At 59.1% G+C, this 24,484-nt stretch overlaps 2 protein-coding genes across 2 annotated transcripts in view; one reads left to right on the forward strand and one right to left on the reverse strand.

The window, feature by feature from the left end:
* Positions 1-24,484, forward strand: part of SND1 (staphylococcal nuclease and tudor domain containing 1) — a 382,537-nt gene that overhangs the window by 324,144 nt on the left and 33,909 nt on the right. The gene's annotated exons all lie outside the window — the stretch shown is intronic.
* On the reverse strand, positions 14,221-17,160 carry LRRC4 (leucine rich repeat containing 4). The gene is given in 4 exon segments (XM_029072846.2): positions 14,221-14,838; positions 14,841-15,017; positions 15,019-16,486; positions 16,753-17,160. Coding segments are annotated over 3 exon segments (1,962 nt in total). The 5' UTR covers positions 16,384-16,486; positions 16,753-17,160; the 3' UTR covers positions 14,221-14,418.

Raw genomic sequence — 24,484 nt, forward strand, 5'->3', positions numbered from 1 at the left:
AAGCAAGTCCCCGAAGCAAGCCCCCTTTCTCTACCTGTATTTGGACGTGAAGGCTGCCACAGGAATAAAGGAGGAGGGTCCAGAGCAAGGTTGACCTGCGCCTTAGTTCTGTTTCACTCCAGGGTTTCGGGAAGAACTGGGGAGGAGGGAAGACAGCTTTGTCGCAGAAGGCGGTTTTTCCTTCTCCAACTGCTCCTCTCCAAGACACATGGGTTCTTAAGCTCCTCCCGGGCAAGCACTGTGCCTCTTCCTTATGTTATGTGCTCCCAGGTGCCTAGTTCCCTGCTCAACACCTCGTGGTTGCTCGAAAGCTGGTAGTAGCGAGGATGATGATGTACTTCCAGGGAGAACGAGAAGCGAATCCATATGGCCTGAGACTGCCGAGGGAGAAAGGCCTTCTCCCCCGACGCAAGCCCAGGGCCCAGCAGCAGAATGTGCCAAGCTGTTCAGGGGTCAGAACGGCTAAGAGTGAAACCCCGGGAGGCCAAAGTTATGAGCCCCAACTCCCACTGGCCCCTCTACAGAGAGAGAGGGTCCAGCCCCAAACTGCCCGTTCAGGCTAAAGAGCAAAACCCCAAATGCCTTCCTCTCCTCCCTCCTCTCTCCTCTCCTTTAGACCCCGGAGCAGGAAGGGAACTTCAGCAGCAGTAAGGTGATGGCAGGCCCATTTCCGGGGTCTGTCTGTGCCACCGGCCTGGAATGGTTCCTTCATGAGGAGGGGTCTGTCATTGACTCCCTCCCTTTTAGGGGCTTCAGTTTCCCCATCATTCAAAGGCTGCTACTTGGCACTGGAAGAAGTCTGCCGCATTTGCCCACCTGTAAGTGTCTTCCTCTGGAGGCCCCAAGGGCAGAGCAGAAGGGAATTGGTTTCTCTTTCGGCTCTCTTCTCCTCCAGGGTGAGGGTTTGATGTGAGAATCGTAGTAGCACACTGTGAGCCCAAGGCACTCTTCCCACAACCTGGCCTGAGACACAAGTTACGGGTGACCTCAGCATCTGAGAGACTTTTTCCCCAAGAGTGGTGGAGCAAGCCATCAGAGCCGCCTCCTTGGGCACATTTCAGTGGGGCACGTGAAGAGCTTCAGCCTAGCATGAGTCATGCACGCAGCACACAACCTGGGGCTTGTGTCAGGATATTTTTTATCTTTGACAGGGACGCCATAGTTGCCACCCTTTCCACCCACCCATGAGGTCTTCAACGGCTCGAGGACCTAGAGGGATGGGAAGAATCTTGCCCATCTTCAGGGTGACGGGTTGTTGGTCCTTCTTTCTGGTTAGAATTTTGTCGCTTGTCCTACTAGGCGGGTCCCCGGGGGCATATGGGGAATGTCTTCTCCGTGGCTCTAATACAGTCTCTGGACTCCCAACTCACCAGGGTATCTATCCAGTGTCTGCAGCCGTAGCTGGGCATGGGTACCTATCCCTCAGCCTCCACCTTCCCTGATCTGCACCTCTGTCCCCCTGTGGGGTCTCTGCGTATTATCTCCCAGTCCCGGTTTGCTGCCTTTAGCTGGCCTCCCGGATGCCTGCTTTTGTTTTCCCAAACAGCTCACTCCTGGCACTGAGGGCCATGCCACTGAGAATGACTCATGGGCCGCATCCAGTTCTGGCAGCCCTCGGTAGAGCGGCCCACGCAAGAGAGAGGGCAGCGCTGGCCAGCCCTTGGTTCTAAGTTTGCCCCTGCCGGAGGCTTGTCTGCTTTGCAGAAATCCTTCTCCAACCCTAAGCTAACCCGGGTGGAGCCCTAGGCTAGGGAGAGCAGGGGGTGGGCACAGATGAAACCTGAATTGTTCCAGCCCTCACTCTTAGCGGGGCTGTGAGAAGCCGATCCAGGGGCTTCTGGGAGTCGGAGTTCCAGCCAGTCAGGAGGCAGCTGTATGCCTGCGTGTGTGTGTGTGTGTGTGTGTGTGTGAGTGAGAGAGAGAGAGAGAGAGAGAGAACCCACTTCCCCGGACCCAGCTGTACACCTCAGAAATGAGGGGTGGGATCAATTCAAGGCCAACCCCATCAGTGGTATTTACTGAGCGCTTACTGGGTAAAGAGCACTGTAGTGAACGCTTGGGAAAGTACAATACGGTAGAGTCGGTGTGGATTAAGGGCAAGGAACTAGGCCACTAGGACTCGAGGTGGGAGTTGTCTGCTGAGATGGCCTGTTGTCCCTTTGACATCCTGCAGCCCTGCATTTTGTGCTGGAAATATCACCAGGGTGTTGAGAAGAAAAGTCCCCCACTGACAGTTGGAAGTGGGCGGCTGTCCAGACTGACCATGGAGGGACTTTGTAGGTGTAGGCCCCTCTAAGCCGGGACCCGGGTGGGCTGCTGGAAGCAAAATGGAGCTCGATGGAAGTTAGCCATCTGTCTCGGGAGCTGAACCCTCACGTTGGCAAGGTGTTTTAGAACCTGTGGGACCGGATGGAAGTTTGCTGACCAGGCGTCAGTGCACAGTGTTTGGTGCCCAGCCTTCATTCCTCTTGGAAAGATTTGGGCTTAAGACGGGGTAGGTGAAGAGGAAGCTGCAGCTCTGGATTTCCAGTTTCTGGCCCTGAACAGAGAAGCCCAAAGAGCAAGCCTCACCTGGCCCACCCACCACACATCATTTCAAACAGAGACCCTGGCACCATTCCCGGGATGAAGCCTGGGGCCGCAGAGCCTGAGGCAGACTTGGGCTGAACGAGCAAAGGACTGGGGAGGGGAGGGGGTCGGAGGGAGGGTGACAGCTGGACCTTGTCAGGGCAGAGGCCGGGGTCGCTCTGTTGACAGATTGAGCTGGACATTGCTGGGTTTCCGGGGTCTGGTTCGTGGCCCAGGGCCAAGGTGAAAGGTGGTGGTGGTGCGGGGGAGAGGGGACCGGGTCCCGGCTCCGCCGCAGCTAGTGATTTTGTCTCCAGTGCCGAAGGGCCTGGGGAAGCTGCCGAAACGGCACTCTGACTATAGGTCACTTGGAGGGGTCCCCTCCCTCTTGTGCCAAGTGGGCAGAGCTAGAGCCCAGAGGCTCCTCTGCAGGCTGTACTTCCTTGCAGGCTGGCTCCTTCCCTACTCCCTCTCAACAGGCTCTGAGGGAGGCTCTCCTGAGTGGGCGTCGCTGGGTGCCAGTGGGAAAAGCCGAGCCCCCTCCGGTTTCCAGGGGAAAGGAAATGTCACCCGAGCCATAAGTGACCGGCAGTTGGACCGTCGTTTCTTCCAAGTGGCTGTAGCGGAGGGCTAGCTTGGTCGCACGGCGGGCAGCGCCGATCCGATCCAGCTGCCGATAGCCAAGTGGGGAGAGGGCGTGCTCTGTGTGCAGATGGATCTGTGTATCAGTGTGAGCCCGGTTTTTAGCCAAGGCACAGAGAGGGCAGCCCGCGACATAGTAATTTAATTAAATCTTCCTCCCTCCCCTGCCCATCTCCTCTGCGCCAGTGCAGGGAGGAAGGGCCTGGTCTCGGAGCGGGCCGCTGTGGCTCTGGCAGCACCCCAGGAGGGAGCCCCAGCACCGTACAGGGCCTCTCCTTCCCGAGGGTGGGGCGGAAATCTGCTGCAGCCTCAGGCCCTCTGGCTGTGCTGCCTTCTGGCACCTGGGACACAGTAGCAGAGCTGGAAGTAAACCGGACGGGCCGGAGTTCGGTTCCGGTCAAAGAGTAGGTCTAGGCCCTCTGTTGGTCTGATAGGGGAGCTGGCGGGGGCTGGTGTCCGTCCCCACATTCATTGATCCGGGCCGGGGAGGTGCTGCCGCAGCCGCCGCAGCCACGACCCATTATTCTTCCACCTCGGCCCTGGCGGCCTGCCCGGCCCGCCGTCGGAGCCGGAAGGGGCAGGCCTGGAGGAGGAGCCCGGGTGCCCACTCCACTCCTTGCCCTCTGCTGGTGGGACCCGGCCACCGATCCGGCCCGAGAATCCCGTCGGGGCTCTCTGTTCCTGTCCCCGGGCCAACCCTCCCTCCATTTCTCAGCACCCTTTCACGTGCTAGGAAGGGAAGTGGCTAAGAGCAGCGCAGCCCCACCCAGGAAGGGGGTATCAAGACTTCAAGCCGAATGAGAGGAGTGGAGTCTCAACCCCCACCCACCGCCCCTCCAGAAAGACCTCCCAGCCCATCGGGCACAGTAGTCCCAAGTTAGCATGCGACACTAACCTCATCCTGTTCACCCTTAGCTCCGGTCCCTCCGGCCGTGAGTCAGGTGGGCAATCCTGGGTACAGGACTGCTCCACAAGCTCCCCCTCCCTCCTCAGTCCCATCCCGGCCCCCTCCTAGCTTCTCTTTCCTTCCGCCCAGCTTGACCCCACAGCACCAGCCCTAGCTCTCTGCCATTCTTCACCTGCTTAACCAGCCACAGAGCCTCCTGGCCCAGTCACTGGACTTCAGTGGGAAAGCCTGCCATCACTTAGCCTCCTCCTCTGTCCATCTTGTTCACCCATTAATGTGAGGGTATTTTTTTTTTCAATTTAATGGCATTTGTTAAGCACTTACCATGTGCCAGGCACTGTGCTAACACTGGAGTAGCTACAAGATAATCAGGTGGGACACAGTCCATGACTCAGGTGGAGGCGGCCTTAATCTCCAGGGCATAGAGAAGTGAAGCCACTTGCCAAAGGCCACTCAGCAGATAAGTGGAGGAGCTGTGATTAGAACCCAGGTACTTGTGACTCGCAGGACCGTGCTCTGTCCACTGGGCCACCCTGCCTGGGACAAATAAAAGTGCTCTAGAAAGTCATGGCCTAGATATCCTGCTAATGCAGGTTTGCCATCTTACTACTGGATCCTCATCTGGAGGTGATCGTTCCCCAGACTGACTCCTTGTGTTTAGTTGAGCCGTAATCAACTAAAGGAATACATCTATCGTCCTTCCCGGTTCCCTGCTCTCCTTTATTTTTTGTGGGTTTTGTTAATGAGTGGTATTTATTGAGTGCTTACTACGTTCCAGGCACTGTATTAAGCACTGGGGTAGATACAAACTAATCAGGTCCATGTCACCCATGGGGCTCACAGTCTCAAATCCCATTTTACAGATGAGGTAACTGAAGCACAGAGAAGTGAAGTGAGTTGTCCAAGGTCACATAGGAGGCGTGCGGCAGAGCCAGGAATAGAACCCAGGTCCTCTGACTCCCAAAGCGGTGCTCTTTCCACTAGGCCCCGTTGCTTCTCATGCCAGCAGTGCCTCTGAGAAGCTTCAGCGACAGGCTCCATCTGAATACTGGCGGGCTGCACATTTGTTGCCCAGGTTGGAAAGCATTATATTCAGGTCTTTGTGTGGTGGCAAGGTCTCGTTTTGGCGGAAGGGGGAGGGCGAGGCAGGATAAATTACTGCCCCCAAATAGAGGTAAACCTTTATCCTCATCTCACTTCCCCTTTCTCCTCTCTCTGACTTTGAAGTTAAGCAGGGGAGCAACTCCACCAGCTCCAAGACAGCAAATTTCTGCTAAATTAGCTTGGTTCAAAGCAGCAAGTCTTGGCTGCGAGCGCCTGTTCCGTTCGAATGTTCCTTTCGGGACTCTGCTCAAAAACCATCATGAAGGGGACAGGCTCTAATTAAATGTATGTGATAAAATTACAGCCAAGGTCATTCTGTGTCCCGGGGGAGAATTTATTGTGGCACGGGGGAAAGGCAAAGCAATTGCATTTGGAACTCTTGATCCCTACTTCGGAGCCCGCCACCGCTCAGCTCCCGCGAAGAGGGCAAACCGGACCCATCCACGCGTTGCTTGTGTTTCCTCTCCCCAGTGCTTCTCCGGCACCGGCCTGGAGGCAGAAGCTCCCGGCCCCCTTTCTCTTTGACTTCAGGCGGAGCGATCCGGCCCTTTCCCGAGGTGGGAAGGGCCAAGGACGCCCCCTCTTCCCTCGCTACCCCTCCCTCTCCCCAGCCAGCAAAAGTCCCGCTGATCCAGCAGCTGAGCTCCTGTGCCAGGAGGGGGCGGGACCTGCCCGATTCCTCAGCTGCCTGAACCTCTCCCCTGCCAGCCCCCACTTCTGCCATCACACTGCCAGACTCAGTTCCACTGGGGTGGAGAGAGGGATGGTTCAAGGGACCGGCAGGGTGGTCCATCCCCTGGGCCCCAGGCCCTGGATCTGAGCTTCACTTCCCCGGATGCCCCTTCCCCAGTGTGAGCAAGCGCTCGGCTTAGATTTCCACCATCGAACTAAGGATGCGGGCGAGCTGAGCTGGGTATTTGCTTTGGGGGAAGGGGTGAAGCATTAAGGATGGAGAACTCTCCCCACAGAGACCTAGGCGATGAGGGCAAATCACTCCACATCTCTGCACCCATTTCCTTTCCCTTGGGCAACCCTGGGAGCGAGGCGCTCCCACCCGACCAGCACCAGAAGCCCATGTGCGTATCGATATCTCTCAGGAGCTGGCTCTGGCAGCCACCTGGGTCCCACGCCTGTTGGGACTCTGCTTCTCCTTCCCCAGCTCCTCTGCTAGCTCCTGCCCTCTCTCTCTCCAGCATCACAGAATTGAACCGAGAGCACGTTACTTTGTCATGGGCGCCCGAGGGCATTGGAAAATCACACCGACCGGCATTAATAGGATCGAATATTGTCGAGTCCTTTCGAGTCCAGAAATGAAGTCCCCTCACCACAGCCGTAGATTACAGCTTGTCTCCTCTGGGGCTTAAGAGGGGCTGATGGCCTCGGGCTGTAGCTCCCTCCTTGGTGCTGGGCTGGCCCCATTGTACGGGCTCTGAGCCTCTCTTCACAGTCTCTCTCGGCCCAAACAGTGGCCGCACTGTACAGGCGTCCGCCACCTGGCTGCTGCCTCAATCGAGATCCGCCGGTCACTCATTTGGTCCCTTTGCAGGGCTAGGCGGGGAACGCAAGTGAGAGAGGCTGTTTGAGATTTCATGGGGCAGGGCGAGGGAAGCGGATGTAGGTGGGGCAGGAGGAGGAGACAGAAGGTAGCCGGGGTCCCCAAAACAGAGGCTTTTTCGATTTCTGTAGCCTAGAGTCCTCCCCCTCTCTCGCCACTGACTCACCAAGCAGGTAAGTGACTTATCTGGTGACTAACCCACTCGAAGCTCGGAGGCACTGGGAGGGGTTGAGATTTGAGGGGAGGAGGCTGCAGGTTGGGAAACTCTCCAGGGGAGCACAAGCTTCTGGAAGCGGGTAGGTGTATCGGGGGTCCCGCTTAGCCGTGGCCTGTGTTTCCCTCGTTTTTCTAACTCTTCTCTCCAGCACAATAAAGAAGCAGGGAATCGGACTCCCTCCCCCTACCCCGGGCCAGCATCCCCACAGATCTCTTCTGTCAGGAGCAGAAAAGCCACGGGTGGGTCGGGACAGCAGCCAGCTGTCCAGGGGGAGCCGGGCTCCCAGGTGGTTCTCTTGGCCCACCTGACCTAGCTCCATCCAGCCTAGCCACTACTGCAGGGCACGGAGCTCTGGCTGTCCTTCCCCTGCTCTACCCAAGTTGGCCCTCCTGGCAGAGGAAGGGCCTTCCAACCAACCCCTGCCTGGAATCCTGATGGGCTTCCACCAGCTGCCAGGCAGCATCCTCCTCTCAGAATTGCAGTTTTCCCTGGTAGGGCTGCTTCCTCCAGGGGCTCTGCCGCCTGCCTGAGCCCTGACATACACCACCGCCACCCCATCAGCCTTGTCATCCTCAGCACTAGTGTCCTCCTCCTGATTGGTTGGGAGCTCCTTCCCTTCTGCCAAACTCATTGCAGTGCATGCCAGTCACAAGTGTTTTTCCCTTCTCCTCCTCCTTCTGCCTGGCCCCTCAAACACATTCCCCCTATGGTGAGACTGAGCCCCGTGTGGGACAGGGACTGCGTCTGACCTGATCATCTTGTCTCTGTCCTAGTGCTTAGAACAGTGCTCAGCGCATCATAAATGTTTTCACAAACCCCACAGTGATCATTATTCAGCCATGGACCCCAAGTTGTGGAGCCGGGGCGGGGACTGGGCTGAGATCATTTAGCAGGGCAGGAGAATATCTAAGATCAGGATTCGGCCTCTGGTCCGTATTTTAGTGTGCAGTGGCTCCAAGCTGGTTGTGGGGCTGTGAGGGCCAAGGCAAAGAGGGGACCTGGGCCTGTGGGCGGCGATGAGGGGGGGACAGTGCCATTGCTAGAGGAGTGTCTAACTTCCCTCCGCTTGGAAAGTTGGTTTTATTTCTCTCCAGGGAAACGTCCCCTTGTTCCTCATTCAAGGCTGTGGATTCACTCTAGTGAGGTTTGCCCTTCCAAGAACCCAGCTAGCCTCCCTCAGTATTTTCCTTCTTTCCTGCCACACTGGAAACCTGTCATTGGGGTGTTGGTATTATTCACAGGGCTCCATCCATCTCCCATCCCTTTCCGCTATCTCCTGTTGCCGGTCTCTGATAGCCTCCCCACCCCCCAGTTTCTGCCTGGGGCATTGCAAAGTGGGATTGGGATTTGGGAAGTGTCTTTCTGAATCGAATACGCCTTGAGTTGGGGAACCTGGATTCAGTCCTGGCTCTACTGCTTGCTTGCTGTTTGTTTAACCTTGGGCAAGTCGTTACACTTTTGAGCCTTAGTTTCCTCATCTATAATGGGGGGGTGGCGGGGAGGGGAGTGATGAAATACTTATTCTTTCTCCCTCTTAGACAAAAAATCCCATATGGGATGAGGACTATATCTGACCCAGCGTTTAGTGCAGAGTACGGCATGTTACCAAGATCGCTATTCCCGTCATCTCTCTTATTACTATTCTTGTTTTTTTCTCTGTCCTAGCCATGCAGAGTAAGTGGAGGGGCGGTTGGGGGGGGCGAACCTGGGGGTGGCTGAGGCTGCTCCCCTTGGCCTCCTTAGCCCAGAGTTGAGTGGTGTGAGGTGCCCAGGGCACGTACAGACCAGTCTGTGGAGGGACCCAGTGAGGCAGAACAGGATGGGAAGAGTTGACAGCAAAGGTACTTCCCCAGCACCATTGTGCCTGGCTCAGCTGGACCAGTCTTCCCAAGCCCCCTAGGCGAGCCAGCCAGTCAGCCACAGCAAGAGCTCTCCCTCCCCGGCCCCCGGCTCTAAATCCTCAGCCCTCCTGGAACGCCTCAGCTGTCTGCTGGGGACTGCAGGCCAGCCGGGCCTGAGGCCTAAGGAGCGTGCATGAGCCAGTGCGGGCCCAGTCACAGCTCCGCTTGTGCGTTCCCTCTGGCCCTGTGGCCTTGCTGTCAGATAGTCATTGACTCTATGCCCTTTTGAATTTCAAGCCAGAGTGAAAATTGAGCCCAACTGCCCCTTCTCACCCCCCCATCCTCTCAAGGGCCAAGGGCTCAGAATAGAGAGGAAACCTTTCTGAATTAGGGAGGGCGGAGAGGAGAGAAGCCCCCTGCAGGAGGGAGAGAACCAGGAGCCCAAACTCTCCTTTGTAATTTAGCTGAGGCAGGATTTGGAAGGGGGAATGAACAGCGTTTTGCATTAGCCAACAGTGCGGATTGCCGGCAGTGGAGATAAAATCAGACATATGCTTGGATATAAATGTTCCTCTTTTTTTTTTTTGCCATCTCTAATTTTGAAGCTCCCGCTGCTTTGTTGCGGTAAATGTCGGCTCCTTAATTGTGGGCTCTGGCCCCCTGAGGGGGAAAGCTCGGGCAGAGCAAGGGCTGCTTAGCCCTCCGGTCCTGGCCCATTACTTCTGGAGAAAGCCCCAGCTTTCCAAATCCAGCCTGGGAGTCTAACTGCCTCGCCGGCAGCATGGCTCCCAATTCAGAGACTTAGTGGCCCTTCCTTTCTGAGGGGCCCCCGGATTGTTGGCCTCAATACATCGTGAGTAACCATGATAATCCTAAAGTGGCCAGGACTCATCCCTTACCTGGCCCCGAGGGCAGCTTGGGCCCCAGCCCTTGCCAGGTAATAGCTGCCATATCACCCTTGTTGGAGTTACAGGCTCCAGGGCAGGTGGCAGGTGGCAGGCCCACACATGGGGCACATAGAGGGCAGGTTTGGCAGTGCAAGGGGAGCCGGTCGGTGAGCCTGAGGTGGTGGCAGGGAAGGGTCCGAGGCCGTGCTGGCAGCAAGGTGCACACCAGAGCCGGCCCTCCCCTGCAGTGCCGGCGGGGAAGGAGACCCGGTGAGATGGTGTGCCTTCCCTCTTTGGAGAGATCTAAGAAAGCCAATTATCCATCTGGGCCTGGAGACGTGGGGCTGGATCCTCGGACCTCTCGGGCCCCATTCAGCTCTGTGAGTCTATGATTCTAAAGAAGTCTGGGAGACAAAATTGGTTTGTCGGGAGATCCACTGACTCTGCCCCGCGAGCCTCTTCCTGGGCCCTGGCTCCCTCCTCTCAGCCCTCGTTTCCCTTCCTGCAGCCTGGCTCCAGCCCCGGATCCCTGACGGTGGAATGCAGGGTTCCGGGGTAGGGAGGAGGCCGCCCAGGCGCCGGGCCCCTGCCTCGACCGCAGAACCCGGGGGCCCTCCTCGACTTCCCCGGCCACCAGCTGGCATCCCTCCCGGAGCTGCAGATTTCTTGGCTTTGCCGGCAGCGGCTCTCGGGGTTGGTACAAGAGGCTCCGGGATCAGCATCCCTCCCCTCGGGAGCTCTGAGGACTGTTAAAAAAGGACCCCCGTCCGGGTCACCCCTTAGTGACTCCCTGAGAATCGAGGGGAAGGATGGAGATCTGGCATCCCCAGTCCCACTGCCCAGCTGCAGATGGGCAGGCTCATCTTCCCCTGGCGATTGACATTGGCCTGCCCTACCTAGGAAGAGACCCATCGCCAGACTCGGTCTTTCACTCGCCTCTGGCTCCCAGGCCTCTCTGCAGCGGCCCCTTCCCCTCAACCCCCTTCACCTCTGGCTCTACCCTGCCTGAGCTGACCCTGCTACCGGAATCCCAGCCGGAACCACTAGCGCGGGGAGGGCACACTGCCGCTACTGTGGTGGGACACTGTTCCCTCCTCTCCACCTCCCACTCCCGGGCTGGGGACTGATCCCGGAAGGGGTCGAAGGGCTCGATCCCCTCTTCTGTGGAGTTGGGGAGGTTCTGCAGCCATGTTCCCAGCCCCGGGGAGCCCAGGATTCATTCCCGAGACATGGCCCTGGTGGGAGGAGGGTGAGAAGCAGTGTGGCCTAGTGGATAGACCCTGGGCCTGGGAGTCAGAAGGACCCGGTTTCTAATCCCAGCTCTGCCACCTGACGTGACCTTGGGTGATTCTCTGAGCCTCCGACGCCTCATCTATAAAATGGGGATTAAGACCGTGTCTCCATGTAGGACAGGAACTGTGCCCAACCCACAGGATTCGCCCGTATCTACCCCAGCGCTCTTAAGTTAGCATTTAGTAAATACCATCTAAAAGAAGGGGCGGGCCAGGGGGTGGGGGTAGCTTCAGCTCCAGGGGAACATCGTTCCCACCCCTCGTCCTCACTCAGCCAGGCCCCGTCATCAGCATCTTGGGGATGAGCATCCCTGGGCAGTTGGTGTTCGGCCCCATTTCCCAGCACTCCCTCGGGTTGTGGAGCTGCCCCCTCCCCTCCTTCCCTGATGAGGGAAGACCCTCTTGCCGGCGGGGCTGCTGTGTAGTTTCCTGAATGGTTGCTTGGCCAACCAATGCCCTGGAAAATTTGCTGAGCCCTTAACAACTGCTTCCTCTACTCTCCCCCATCTCCTTTCTCTTCCTGATGGGTTGAGGGTTACTCTGACTCCAGTGAGGTGGCTGAAGAGCGCCAGAATTGTGATGGAGAGGTCACAAGGGTAGAGGGTGGTCTGTCTCCCCCACCTGGCCCAGCGCCTTCCTGCCTCTCTCCGTTCTGTGGAACAGCAGAAGCATGAGAGGTGTGAGGTCCACTCGGTGTGAGCGGCTGGTGGGGGGAGTAGCATTCATAGGTGTTACATTGTATACCTCCGCCATGGATGGGCTTCCTCGTTCTGCACTCGCCAGTGCCAGAGAGCTCATTCCCACTCGCTCCCCGTCTCTACGTGAGCCCCACTACTACGGGGGTCAGGGAGCCGCTTCCCCTCCAAACCCTCCGCCCCCCACCACCCCAGGTACCCTCTGCATGAGAGGGGGCTCACTGCCCGTAAGCAACCTGGACCCGCTCTCGGGGCCTCCAAACCGGGCCCCCCAATATCTCAGGGGAGGGACCTCTGCTACCTGCCCAGAGATTTATGCCGAAGTGGCGTGAACTTTTGGCCGAGCCCCAGGAACTGAGTTTGGCCCACTTGCCCTTGACTCACAGGGCGGCGAGGCCGGGGAACTGGGTAACCCCCGAGGCAGCTCGTGCCGGACGCTAGCATCGGAGGAGAGCTTATTTAAGACCAGCGGAGACTATCGACAGCTTGAAAAATTACTAAATCTTTTTCTTTCTTAACCCTCCTTTTCTTTCCTTCCGCCCTCCCCTATCCATCCGTCACCGCACGCTCTCCCCCCAACCACCCCATCCCTCCTCAACCTCCTTTTATCCTTTGGTATTTTTAGCAAGCGGTTTCTTGGTTGGTGCTTCTGTTTGGCCCAGAGACCTATGGATTCAGGGCCCCGGGGGCTGGGGGCAGGGGTGTCTCCGGTGAATTTAACCCTTTGGGGACATTGGATTAAAAATTGAACAATATTTATTAAAATACAAAAATACACTTTTCTCACATTACAGTCAGTGTTCTTTTGTTGGCATTCCCACCCCCACCCCTTTCCAATCCAAAGCCTTTATTTTCTTTTAAAGCTAAAATAAGCAATGAACGTAGTTACATCAGTAAACGGACCAGAACGACAGACCACTTCTCCCCTCACCGCCCCATCCCTGCCTCCCCCAGTGCATTCCCATATGCCCTGCCGCACCCCTCTCCCCCACCCCCCCACTTGAGCAGCGCGGGGGAGCCTTCCGTTCGTCGTACTACATTCAACGGGGTCTGAGGAACACGCTCCCCGTGGGGAGGGGAAGGGGCTCGTGGGGGGTTACCTGCTTTTAAACTGCAAATGTCAGTTCTATCTGCAAACCCACCAGAGGTGGGGAAAGGCCACCGGCCTGTAAACAGGCCCTTGGCTGTCAGTCCTTCCTCTCCTTTTCCTCACTCTCCTCGTGCCCTGCCCCCTGGCCTACCCCACCACCAGTTGACTGCAGTCTTGATCATCCTTAATGAATCAGCATTTGGGAAAGCATTAAAATCACAACTGTGAGAAAGGCTTCTGCTCTCTAGGGCCCCCCCAGCATACCCCAACACCCGCCTCCCCACCCCCCCCATACACACGCACACACACACGCTTCACCTTTAAAAGCCCCTTAAAAAAAAAATCATAAGATGTCAGCATTGTCTACAATCATTCGTCAGATACCCGGGACAACAGGTGTACGCGACACGATGCTAATTTATGGCCTCTTGTGAGTACGCCCTCCATATCTCCACCTGCCCCCCTCCCCCAACATCCCTTTCCCTCCCTTTCCCTCCTGCCCCCCTCCCCCCCACCCGGTCTCCTCAACAGGAAACCCTGAACACATACGCGCGCGCGCACACATACACACACACAGGCGCGCGCACGCACATACGCCCTGCACAGAGTGGGTTAAGCCAAACTGCAGGAATCTGGTGCAATGTGAAAGCGTTTGACTGAAAGCTACGCCAGTTCCTCTCCCTCTCTGCTCTTTGCTAAAGCGCTCCATCAGGCAAGTTGCATGCGTGTCCGAGTGCGCAGCCGGAGAAGACGTGGGCACATGGACAGACAGGCAGACCGACCGACCGACCGACGGGCTTTTTCCCTCTCAGAGCTTCACTGGGATTTGTGAATTTCACCCCCCCCGACCCCCCCACCCCCTGCTCCCTGGATTTGAAACACATGTGATCCTATACTTCCCCCATGGTTTTCTGGGGCAAAAAAAATTATTGCATTGTAACATTTTGGCACAGTACAAATTCTTGGTACTTTTTTTTAATCTTTTTTTTAATCTTTTTTTTTAAAACGAGATAAACCCGCAAAGACGGCTCTCGGGCGTTAAGAAAGATGTCTATAGAAACGGGTATCTGCCTCACCCCTCGGGGCATCTTCCACTAAAAATGACAGGATCTGTCCATTCCCTCCGCCCCACCGCAGTCTCCCCTCACCAACCTCCCATTTTGCCACTTTAAGTTTCTTGATGATTTTTTAATGTTATTTTTTTGCTGCTGTTTTTTCTGTCATTGTTGTTGGTTTATTTTTTTTTTTAATCTTTTTTTAAACCGATTCAGCCTCGTTCCAGAAGGCCATTCTGGCAGCAGAACGAGTTTTTGTCCCTGCGGCTCCTACCACTTCCCCCTCCCCCCGCCCCCTCCCCGCTCCCAGAATTTCCCTTTCCCCCCCTCCCCCCCATTTAAATAGAACTTACAAGTTAGAAAATAGTTTTGTGTTTTGTTTTTGTTTCTGTTTTTCGATTTTAATATAATCTGCTTCTCTTATCAGCCCATAGGTGTAATATATAAGCATATACAAGAAAAAAAGTCTCTCCCCACTCTGTACAAAAGTTGATGTCTCTTTTTTTTTTCCTTTTTTTGTGCATTCTATTGCATTTTATAATTTGGGGGTGGGGTTCGGGGGGAGTCATATTTGAGTTTCCTGCACCTTGTCCTTGGTGTGGGTCTGAATGATATAAGGTTCAGAGATAGTGGTGACTGTGGGGTGCAGAGAGTTGCCCAAGCTGTTTTCTGTCCAATGGGCCCCGTGTCCCGGTTTGTAGGTGTTGTAGTTAATGTGGTCGTGTATGGCGGGCAGCACGACCGCCCCCTCACCTGATCCGGCGCCGGACTGGGCCCCCGCGGCCCCCGCGGCCGGGATGTCCTCATCCACCTGGATGATCTCGACGGTCCGGGCGGCGGCCACGGTGCCGCGCCGCTGATGCCGCTTGCGCAACTTGTAGAAGACGATGAGCATGGCGGCGGCCAGCAGGGTCACGGCCACGAAGCAGCCAATGATGATCTTGGTGGTCTTCATGACCTCGTCCAGGCTGGTCTGCGTCTTGTCGCCGGGGGTCCGGCGGTGGGGCCCGGCCGGCCGCCCGGGGCCCGCGTGGTCTGGGTGAGGACGGTGGCGGAGGCCGTGTAGGCGGGGCCGGTAGGCGGTGGAGCCGGCAGTGGGGGCGGGCCGGGGCTTGGGGTGGCGGGGTCGGGCGCGAGCTCGGTGGTCTCCACGGTGACGGTGGTGGAAGAAGCTGTAGTTGGCGGTGTTGAGCTCGGCCGTGCTCACGTTGAGGTAGGCCGAGGCGTTGGAGCGGCCGGCCACGTTGGCCACCATGCACGTGTACAGCCCGGTGTCGGCCAGCAGCACGTGGGAGAAGTTCAAGGTGCCGTCGTTGAGGACGGCGAGGCGCGGGTGGCGGGAGGCGTGGCTCAGCACCGTGCCGTTGGGCAGCAGCCAGCGGACGGCAGAGAGCGGGGGAGTCCGGCACCGGAGCGCGGCCAGCCGGCCCTCGGAGACGTTGCGGTCCCGGGGGGCGTCCATGATGACTGGGGCGGCGCACTGGAAGGCGGCCCGCTCCACCTCGACCAGGTAGCGGCCCCGCAGGTGCAGGGGGGCGTGGCAGCGGCCGCAGCAGGTGGAGTTGGTGGGCACGTACTCCCGGAGCCACCAGGCCAGCCACAGGACGTCGCAGTCGCAGGTCCAGGGGTTGTGGTGGAGGTGCAGCTCCACCAGGTACCTCAGCGGAGCGAAGAGGTCGTGGGGCAGGGACGAGAGGTTGTTGTGGGCCAGGTTGAGCTCCACCAGGGAGGCCAGGCCGTCGAAGGCGTTGCGCTCGATCAGGCGCACCTGGGAGTTCATGACCCACAGCTTCTTGAGGGAGGTCAGGCCGTGGAAGGAGCCCGGCCGGATCTCGGGGAAGTGGTTCCCCGACATCTCGAGCTCCTCCAGCCCCACCAGCGGGGTCAGGTTGGGCACGTCGCGGATGTTGCACATGCCCAGGTTCAGGTACTTGAGGTTGAAGAGGCCCTCGAAGGCCCCGTCAGAGATGTACTCGAGCTTCTTGAGCTCGCCCAGGTCCAGGCGCATGAGAGAGGGCACCCGGTTGAAGGCGTACGAGGGGATGCTCTCGATGGGGTTGTTGCGCAGCCACAGCTCCCGCAGCTTGGACAGGTACTCGAAGGCCCCGCTGGGGATGACCGTCAGCCAGTTGTCGAACAGCTCCAGCGTGTTGAGGCTGGCCAGGCCGTTGAAGGCCCCGACCTCGATCTGGCGGATGGCGTTGCGGCCCAGCTGCAGGACCTCCAGGCGGTGCAGGTGGCGGAAGGTGTCGGCCTGGATCAGCCGGATGTTGTTCTCCATGAGGTTCAGGGAGCGCGTGTTGGCCGGGATGCCTGGGGGCACCTCGGACAGGCCCCGGCGCGTGCACACCACCTTGCTGAACTGGTTACTGCACGAGCAGACCGAGGGGCAGTTCTGGGGCCCGGCCGAGGCGGCCGCCAAGGCCACAGCCGCGCACAGGACCCACGCTTGCGCCGCGAGGGGGACGGCGGGCGGCGGGACGGCGTTCCAGGTGTGGTGGTGCGCGGGGACCTGCCGCGAGAGCTTCATGGTGTGGCACGTTCATAATTCACCATCGCCCCCGGGATGTTCGGCGCGGGAAGGGGAGCCGGCCCTACCCTGGCTTAAGCGAGCCGGGAGCTCCTCTTTCCATCTGGAGAAGGGGATGGGGGGGAGGGGGAGGCCGGGAGGCGGCGGGGGCGGGAGGGAGGCGGGAGGGCGGTCAGAGACGCGGAGTGGATTCGGGCCGGGCCGGGCCGGGGGCCGGCGGCGGTGGGTGGTTTGGGGGGGAGGGGGGGCGGGAAATGCCAGAGCCGAGCCCCTCGCTCACCCCTTCCCTCCCCCCCTCCAAAAAACACACCCTCCCCTCCTCTTCCCCCTCCCCCCCAAAGCGGCCCCCACCGGCTCGCCGGCACCTACCTCGAAGGGAGGGAGGGAGGATTTGGCGTTGTATCCTTAGCCTTGCGCCGCAGGAGCCGGCTACATTGTCCCCATTCTTACTCCTTAGTTTTAATTAACAAAGGGGAGACGGAAGGAGGCCGGGGGGCGTTGGGGCCCGGGGGGGGCCGAGGGGAAAACCGGGGGTTGGGGGGGCAGACAAAATGGCTTCTAGTAAATCCAGAGCGGCGGCGGTGGCGTTGAGCGGGGCTGCCGAGAGGTGAGGCCCGCCGGGCGATGCAGGTGCCGGCCCCTCTCTTCCCGCCCCCAGGAGCCGGCGCTTCCCGCCTTTGTCCTTGGACCCCGGCTCTGGCCAGCGGCCGGCCGAGATGCCTCCTCGCCAAAGTGTTCCGCCGGTCCCCCTCCCCCGCCCTGCCCCCCTGCCGCCACCCAAAAAAGAAAAAGCTCGGGGCGGGGTGGGGGGTGTGGGGGGCGGGGGCAGGGCAGACAGCCCCCACGGCTTCCTGCGCTCTGCTCCTCGCCGGCCGCCTCCTCTAGCCCGGGCCGGTCCCTCTCCGGACGGCCCCGCCACCCACCCGTCCGTCCGTCCGTCCGTCCGTCCTGCGCGCCCCTGGGGCTCGCGGCGGCAGCTGATTGCAGTCTCGGAGCGCTGCTGAAGAAGTGGGGGGGGGTGACAGGGGAGGGGGAGCGGGAGGCGGGTTGGGGCGGGGGGGGCGGGGGTGTCCTGTGGCTTCTTTCCACTTCTCCCCTTCCAGCACCCTCGTCTTCTTCCTCGAGGAGGTGACGGGGGAATCCAACAAACCGCGGAGCCGAGCTCTCCGGCCGGCCGACAGGCGGACGCAGCCGCGTCAGCTTCGCCCGCTGCCGGGCGAGCGGCGACGGGTCCGGCCCCCCGCACGGGGCAGCGGCGGGGCCGAGGAGGCGCCGGGCAGGAGTCCGCTGTCCCGAAGAGCGGAGAGGCGGGTGGGGGCGTGGGGCCCCCGCCTCCCCGCTGGCCCCTCCGCCGAGCCCTGGGGGCGGGGGCGGCCCCCGGGGCTCAGCCCTCCGGGTGGCCGGGCGCCCGGCCCGCAGCCGACTCGCTCCCTCTGTGTCGAGGTAGCCAGTCGTGTCGCCTGCCGCCCGTTACCTTCAGCGCCTCTGTCGCCCTCCGACTGTGGCGGCCCGAGGGGCGGCCACGGTGGTCGCGGCTGCGTGGGGCGCTCGGGGCCCCGCCGGCATCTCTCCTCCTCCTCCTCCTCCTCCTGGCTAGCGGCGGTGGCCGCGGCGGCCAAGGGGCCCCCGCGCTCTCCTGCCGCCGACTGCTCTCGCCGGGCTCGCGATCGTGCAGGCAGCAGCCGCGCAGACTGCTCTCTCATCCTTTTGTCCTTCAGTCAGAACGTGAATGTACTGCTGACGCATACTGTTCTGGGGAGAAGATTAGCGTGATGCAGTGCTCTTATGTGTTAACACAGCCACCCCCTCCTCGACTTTCCCTCGAGGGGTTAACGGTGAAGGCTTCCAGCGGGGAGGCTCCGGCTCCGGCGGGCGAGCGCGACGACGGCCCGAGAGCGGCTAGCGGCCAGCTGGACGGCCGGCAGAGCTTCCTTCTTTCTCTGCTTCCTTCCTTCCTTGCTTCCTTCCTCTCCCTAGTCCCCCTCCCCCCCTTCCCCTCTTCCCCGGCCCAAGCCGCCACCTCCCCCGCCCCTCTCCTCAGAGCGGGGAGGAGACGGCCGGGGAGGGACCGAAGAGAGGAGCGTCAAGCGAGGGGCTGGAGAGTCGCAGGAGCTCGCGGCTATTTCGGTCCCGTCGGAGGAAGCCGCCCGGTGGGAGCCGAGAGCCTTCCCCGGGCGAGCACCTCGGGTCGCAGCAGGACAGATGCCCGGAAGCCAGATCCCGTCTTCCTCCCCTGCCTCCTCTTCCTCCTCCTCCTCCTGCCCGACTCCGCTCTGCCCTCTCTTCCCCGGGGGCGGCAGGCTGGGGTGGCGGGGGGGGGGGAAGGGGGGAGAAAGGGGGAAGCAAGCTTGAGCGGCCCAGGGCCGAGCTGCTGCCATTGGCCAGCCTCCTGCCCGCACCACGTCATCCTCACCCCCGCCGAGTGCTGACTGGGCTCCTCTCTGGCGGCGGCCGCCGGGGCAACACGCTCCAAGTTGGGAACGGCGCTGAGGCGAGTAGTTGGGTGGCAGAGACTGAGAGGGGTGGGCCAGGGAGGGGGGCCCGTAGGCCGGGAGAGATTTGGCGTCACCAAACAGTTCTAACCTCGTTCAAATGGATATGCCTGCCTCTCTCTCTCCCTCGCCATCTCCGGCACCCATCCCCACCTCCCACCGTATACACCCCCCCCCCCCCCCCCCCCGCCGAACCCAGGCTGGGTTTCACTGGGGCCTGTAGGTTCCCATAGTGGAGCGGGGAGAGAGGAGGAGCCGCAGGCGAGAAGCTGGGGGAACGGCAGCCCGGGAGAGCGTGGGCGAACTCAGTGAGAGCCACACCAGTGGTGTGAAGTGAACTCCCAGAATCCGTGGCTCGGCCGCTCTCTCTTTCGTTCGTTCGATCGTTCATTCGTTCATTCATGCCTCCATCCCTCACTTTCCTTGCCCAGGTGCCCGCCCCTTTCCCCTTACGCTTCCCCAAGGGCCTCTCCAGTCTCAGAGGCCCAGCTCCCCCTTCCCCTCCGACCCGGCTCTCTGTCAGGGCCTCCGTTGACCGGGCTTCTCTGAGCCATCCAAGGCTCGGGGCAGCTCCCTTCCCACCCGGGCAGGGGCTGGCTGTGACAGATGGGACCGGTTCGGTGTAGTGGGGCAAGAGCTCCTCCTCCCCATGTATTTCCCAGCCTGCGTCTTTCACGGCCCCTCGGGCACTACGAATCTGATTGTCCACATTTCACGCCCAAGCCCAAGCTTGGTGAAGTTTCGTGCACTCCGGGGGGCGGGGAGGATGCATGGCCCAGTGGGTGAGAACCGGAAGGAAGCCTTTGCCCCGAGCTGTCTCAGTGCCACCTCGGTACATCGGCTGTATCCCTCCTTAACTCTCCCAAGAGCAGGAAACTAGAGCCAGCTGAATTCCTGCTTCCCCCTCTCCACTGTAGGGGCTCTTCCCTCTTTAGGTGTCTGTCGCCAGCCCCCTCTCTGCCATTTTTTTAGATGCCTCCCCCTCTCCCCTCCCCTCGCCCCCACCAAGAGACAGGAACTGCATCTGATTTCCCCACCTGTGGCTTCTTTCCCAGCGCTTAATTAATCAGTGCTATTTTTTGAGGGTTTACTGTGTGCAGAGCACAGTACTGAACGCTTGGGAGAGCGCAGTACAACAGACTTGGTGGGCAGGACCCCTGCCCTCAAGGAGTTTGCAATCTAATGGAGGAGTCCAGATGCAGTAAGAGCTTATACCGTCGTAACTGCTAGCTTTCTATCTTGGGTTTAGGATACCTCAGGCCAGGATGGATTGACCTCTGTCGTCCAGGTTTTTTTAAGTCCCTCTGCGTGCCAGGCTGCAACGTCCACACTGGGGCACCATCCCCCCCGGACTGGTCAAACACGGACCTATCCAGGCTTCCCCCGAGCGGTGCCGCATCTAGAATGTCACAAACGAGCGTGGCAGGAGAGAGTTGTGCTCCAACCAGTTTCCTCCCTGTGGAGGCGAGCCCAGGCTCCATCTGTTCGGTTCTGGTCACGGCAGAGGAAAAAGTTTCTGCCTCCGCACCGTGTTTGGGGAGGTGGGTGGCGGGCGGTGGGCGGGGAGATGGTCGTCAGGCGGGCTTGAGTAAGGGCGCCGCCCAAGTAATGAGTTGGTCATGCAGTAGGTATCTGCTGCCAGCGTTGACGAATCTGCACTCTCCCCACCTGGGATCGGAGATGGGAACGGGGGTCAGGCCGGGGGCGAGGCTGGTCCCGGGGCCGGACTCGGGACCGAGTGGCCCGAGTTGCCCGCTGCCAGGTCAGGGACTGTGGGTCGGAGAACCTGGACCCTTTGGGGAGGCTGTCGGAGTCAAGTGAGGCCTGGAGTCCCGGGGTTGAGGGGGATGGACGTCCCACCAGCCCCTGGGAACCCCTTTGTTCTCACTTGCCGCGGTTTGTCGACCACCTGGCAGCGTGGGCGAGAGGAGAAGCTCCTAAGGCAACCAGATCTGTCGTGTCGTACTCTCCCAAGTGCTCAGTACAGTGCTCTAGACCTAGTGCGCGCCCAGTGAATACCACCGATTGATTGATTGATGGAAGGAAGGCCGAGGCTGTCGGAGAGTCAGAGTTCGAGGCAGATCCGTCTCCTACCACAGGGCTAGTGAGGACGTCTGCCCCATGGCCAAGGTGATTCCCTAGCCCCTCGGGGAGCGCTTGCTGTGTTGCCCTCAGCCTTCCTGTCCCCGTTTCTGCCCCTCACCCCTGCTGCCCTAAGCAGCCGTAACAAGGATGGAGCCCCCCGCGTGAGCTCCCAGGAGGGCCAGAGCGGGGTGGGGACTCTGCCCCTCCTCCAGCCCCCAGAAACTGGATTCTGGGGGAGACATTTTCCTCCCGCCACACTCCCGCTTCCACATCCCAGGAATTAAGGGGAAAGCAGCGTTACCTGGTAGAGAGAGCAGGGGCCCGGGAGTCAGAGGACCTGGCTTCTAATCTTGACTCCGTCACTTGTCGGTGTGTCCCTAGGCCCTCAGTCTCTCCATCTGTAAAATGGGGATCCAGTACCCATTTTCCCTCCCCCTTAGGTGGCAAACGTCCCGTGGGACGGGGACTGTGTCCGACCTGATTGTCCTGTAGTGCCCCCGGTGCCCGGCACATACTAAGCGATTAGCGAGTACCACGGTTATATGAGGACTCCCAAGACCCGGTCCCTCCAGGTTCAGCGGTCGTTTTGGGAGAAACCACCTGGATGCTAAATTCTGCCCTGCCCAGAAATCTGCCTGTATTTCCCAGCTGCGCCACTAGATGGACACAGCACCTTGCCCAGCTACCACCAGGTGAGCGCACTGTGGCTGGCCGGGTGCCCGCTGCCCATTAAAGCCGTGCCACCCATCCACCCGGGCCCTCCCCGCCTGATCCTCTTCCCCTGGCCCCCAGAGCCCACTTCACCGCGACAGCCCTAGGCGTCAGCAGTCCCAGAGAGCCGCTTCCTCTCCGCAAGACCTCTGTGGCAGACCGTCCCGAAGTACTTCCTTCTCCGTTGCGTTTATCACGATGCCGTGGAGCCCGGGAAAATTAGCGGGGCAGGGAAGGAGCAGCTGCCAGAGAAATGGGAAGAAAGGGTGACGAGAGCAGCTGGGGGAGGAAGAACACGTTAACACTAGATAGTATTTATTGAGTGCTGACTCGGTGCAAGAGTACTGAGCACTTGGGAGAACGCGGTAGACTCAGGAGATATGTTTCCTGCCCTCTGGTAGCCTGCAGCGTAATGGGGGAATCGGTAAGTGTCTCAGGTTAGGAAGGAGGACGAAAAAAGGACAAAACAACAGTCCCCTTCAGTCCAGAAAAACTGGACCCAGAAGGTCGTTCATTGTGGGCAGGGAATGTATCTGTTCACCATTATACTCTCCCAAGTGCTTAGTACAGCGTTCCGCACACAGAAAGCGCTCAGTAAATCCAACTGAATGAACGGACGGAAGGTCAGCTATCCATCCTACTGACTGCAGTGAAGATCAAACTTAGGGAGGGATGGTGTCTGGCTGAGGACCAGACAGAGAGGCGGTGGCAGAGCTGAGAAGAGAACTCTGTCCAGGGTGCCAAGATGCTGGTTTCAGTCGAGCTTGGTGGAAAGAGGGGCCCTGGGGTGTTTGGAGTCATCTCTTGTTCCCCCACCTCGCTTCTGGAAGAGGTGGGAGGATGGGGAGGCTGCCTCTCCCTGTCCCGATCTTGAGTGATTGCCTGAACCCCCCCCCACAAAGAAGCAAAACTGAGGAGCTAATAAAGCCGGTAGAGGGCTGCGGAAACCCTCCAGACAGGCAGCTGCTCCCCGCAGCTCCAGTGTCCGGCCCTCTTGCTCTCTGCCGGGGACTGTGGCCGCCTGGGAGTGGGAGGGTACCTGGCGGGGGCAGGCAGCAGCTTCTGCTCAGAAGGACAACCCAGTATGCAGCCAGGAGCACTGACTTACAGTGCTGAGGTTTCTGTCGCTCGTTCTTCTACCCTGTTGAAATTTCTGCGCTTGCCCCGTCTTCTGCGTGCCGCTGGCACCTGGTGAGGGGTGTCGTGGGCGGGTGGGCGTACACATCTGGTGGACAGCAGAGTCCCCAGCACCTGCAGGTTGGGTTTGGTGGAAGCAGCGAGCCCTAGCAGAGTCGCGGGTGCTCCGGTGCACCACGTCTGGGAAGGGCCACGGGCACAGCCGACCCAACGATTAGCTCCACGGAGGAGATGCAGTGTGTGCTCAGAAAGAGAGGCCTATGGGAGGACAAATTATCGGGAATCCTTGGAGAATAAATTATAACTTACAGACCATTAGCAGATGATTAGCTGTAGGAACGCTGTTCTTCCCTGGTTTTCTTTCTCTGTGTCTCGTGCCTATCTTTGTTTGATTTTGGTCTGTTTGTTCTACATTATTCCCTGATTTGTCCTGCCCCGATTCCAAGGCCGACTGTGGACCGGCCACGGAATTGGGTGTGTTTATAATGGGCAGAGAGGATCCAGTGGGTGGTAAGGCCAAGTCCCTCTCTGCCTCTCCAGCAGGGCACACGGATCTGGCCTCCTGCTCTCTGAGCAGGAGCTGAGCTCCACGGACAGAGTAGTCCCCAGCAAAGTCCACGGGACTGGGCCAGGTGGATCCAAGGCCAAAACCCTCACCAGGTTGGGTCTGCCACCTGACTCCCACGACCTCCCAATCCAGAGGATGCCTCTAGACGTTTGGTCTGGAATCGTATCGGCCTAGGTAGGAACTGACCTGGACAGGCTGGTCAGGGTGATCTGGGCTTCAGAACGCCATCCCCTGCCAGGAGGCCTAAGCGCCTCTAAGCAGATGCTGCTGTAGGTTTGGTCTCCACACTCTCTGGGAAGAATACGTTTCTCTGGCCTCTTAAAAAAAAAAAAAAATTATTCCCCCAACGCTCGTGTTTCTTTCACTTTCTAGGAGTTTGGCAGCTCATGCCCTGATCTGATTTTCATTCTAATTGTCCCTGAGCAGCAGGCAAAGGGCAGGGGTCAGTCATCCCATTTTCTGGATGGAAAGAAAATGAGGCACAGGACCAGTTGGTGCTTTGTCCCTGGTCACACGATGTCCAAGGGAACCTGTTCATCCGGGAACACCAGGTTACCGGGTCAGCGCTTCCTTTCTAAGCCACACTTTCCTTTTCTTAGAAAAACAGCATGACCTTGTAGAAAGAGCACGGCCCTGGGAGTCAGAGGATCCGGGTTCTAATTCAGGCTCTGCTACTTGTCTGCAGGTGACCTTGGGCAAGTCACTTAACTTCTCTATGCCTCAGTTACCTCACCTGTAAAAGGGGGATGAAAACCGTGAGCCCTATGTGGGACAGGGACTGTGTCCAATACAGTTATCTTGTATCTACCCCAGTGCTTAGAACAGGGGTGGACACGTAGAAAGCACTTAACAAATACAACAGTTATTATCATTCTTCCTATTATCATCATTATTATTATTATTATCATCATCGCCATCATTTCTTCCCTCTTTCCAAGATCCCCTGACCTGTAGGTCAGCATGTGCCTCTAATGCTGAGCCTGTCACATCTGTGGGATGGGGCGGGGCACGGCACGGCTCCAGTTGGGCAGTTGGAGGCCCCAGACTATTAGGGTAGCAAATGGAAGTGGAGTCGTGGCTCAGGAAACCTGTCCCCCATGAGAAAGCT

The sequence above is a fragment of the Ornithorhynchus anatinus genome, chromosome 10, assembly GCF_004115215.2.
Source record: "Ornithorhynchus anatinus isolate Pmale09 chromosome 10, mOrnAna1.pri.v4, whole genome shotgun sequence".
NCBI lineage: Eukaryota > Metazoa > Chordata > Mammalia > Monotremata > Ornithorhynchidae > Ornithorhynchus > Ornithorhynchus anatinus.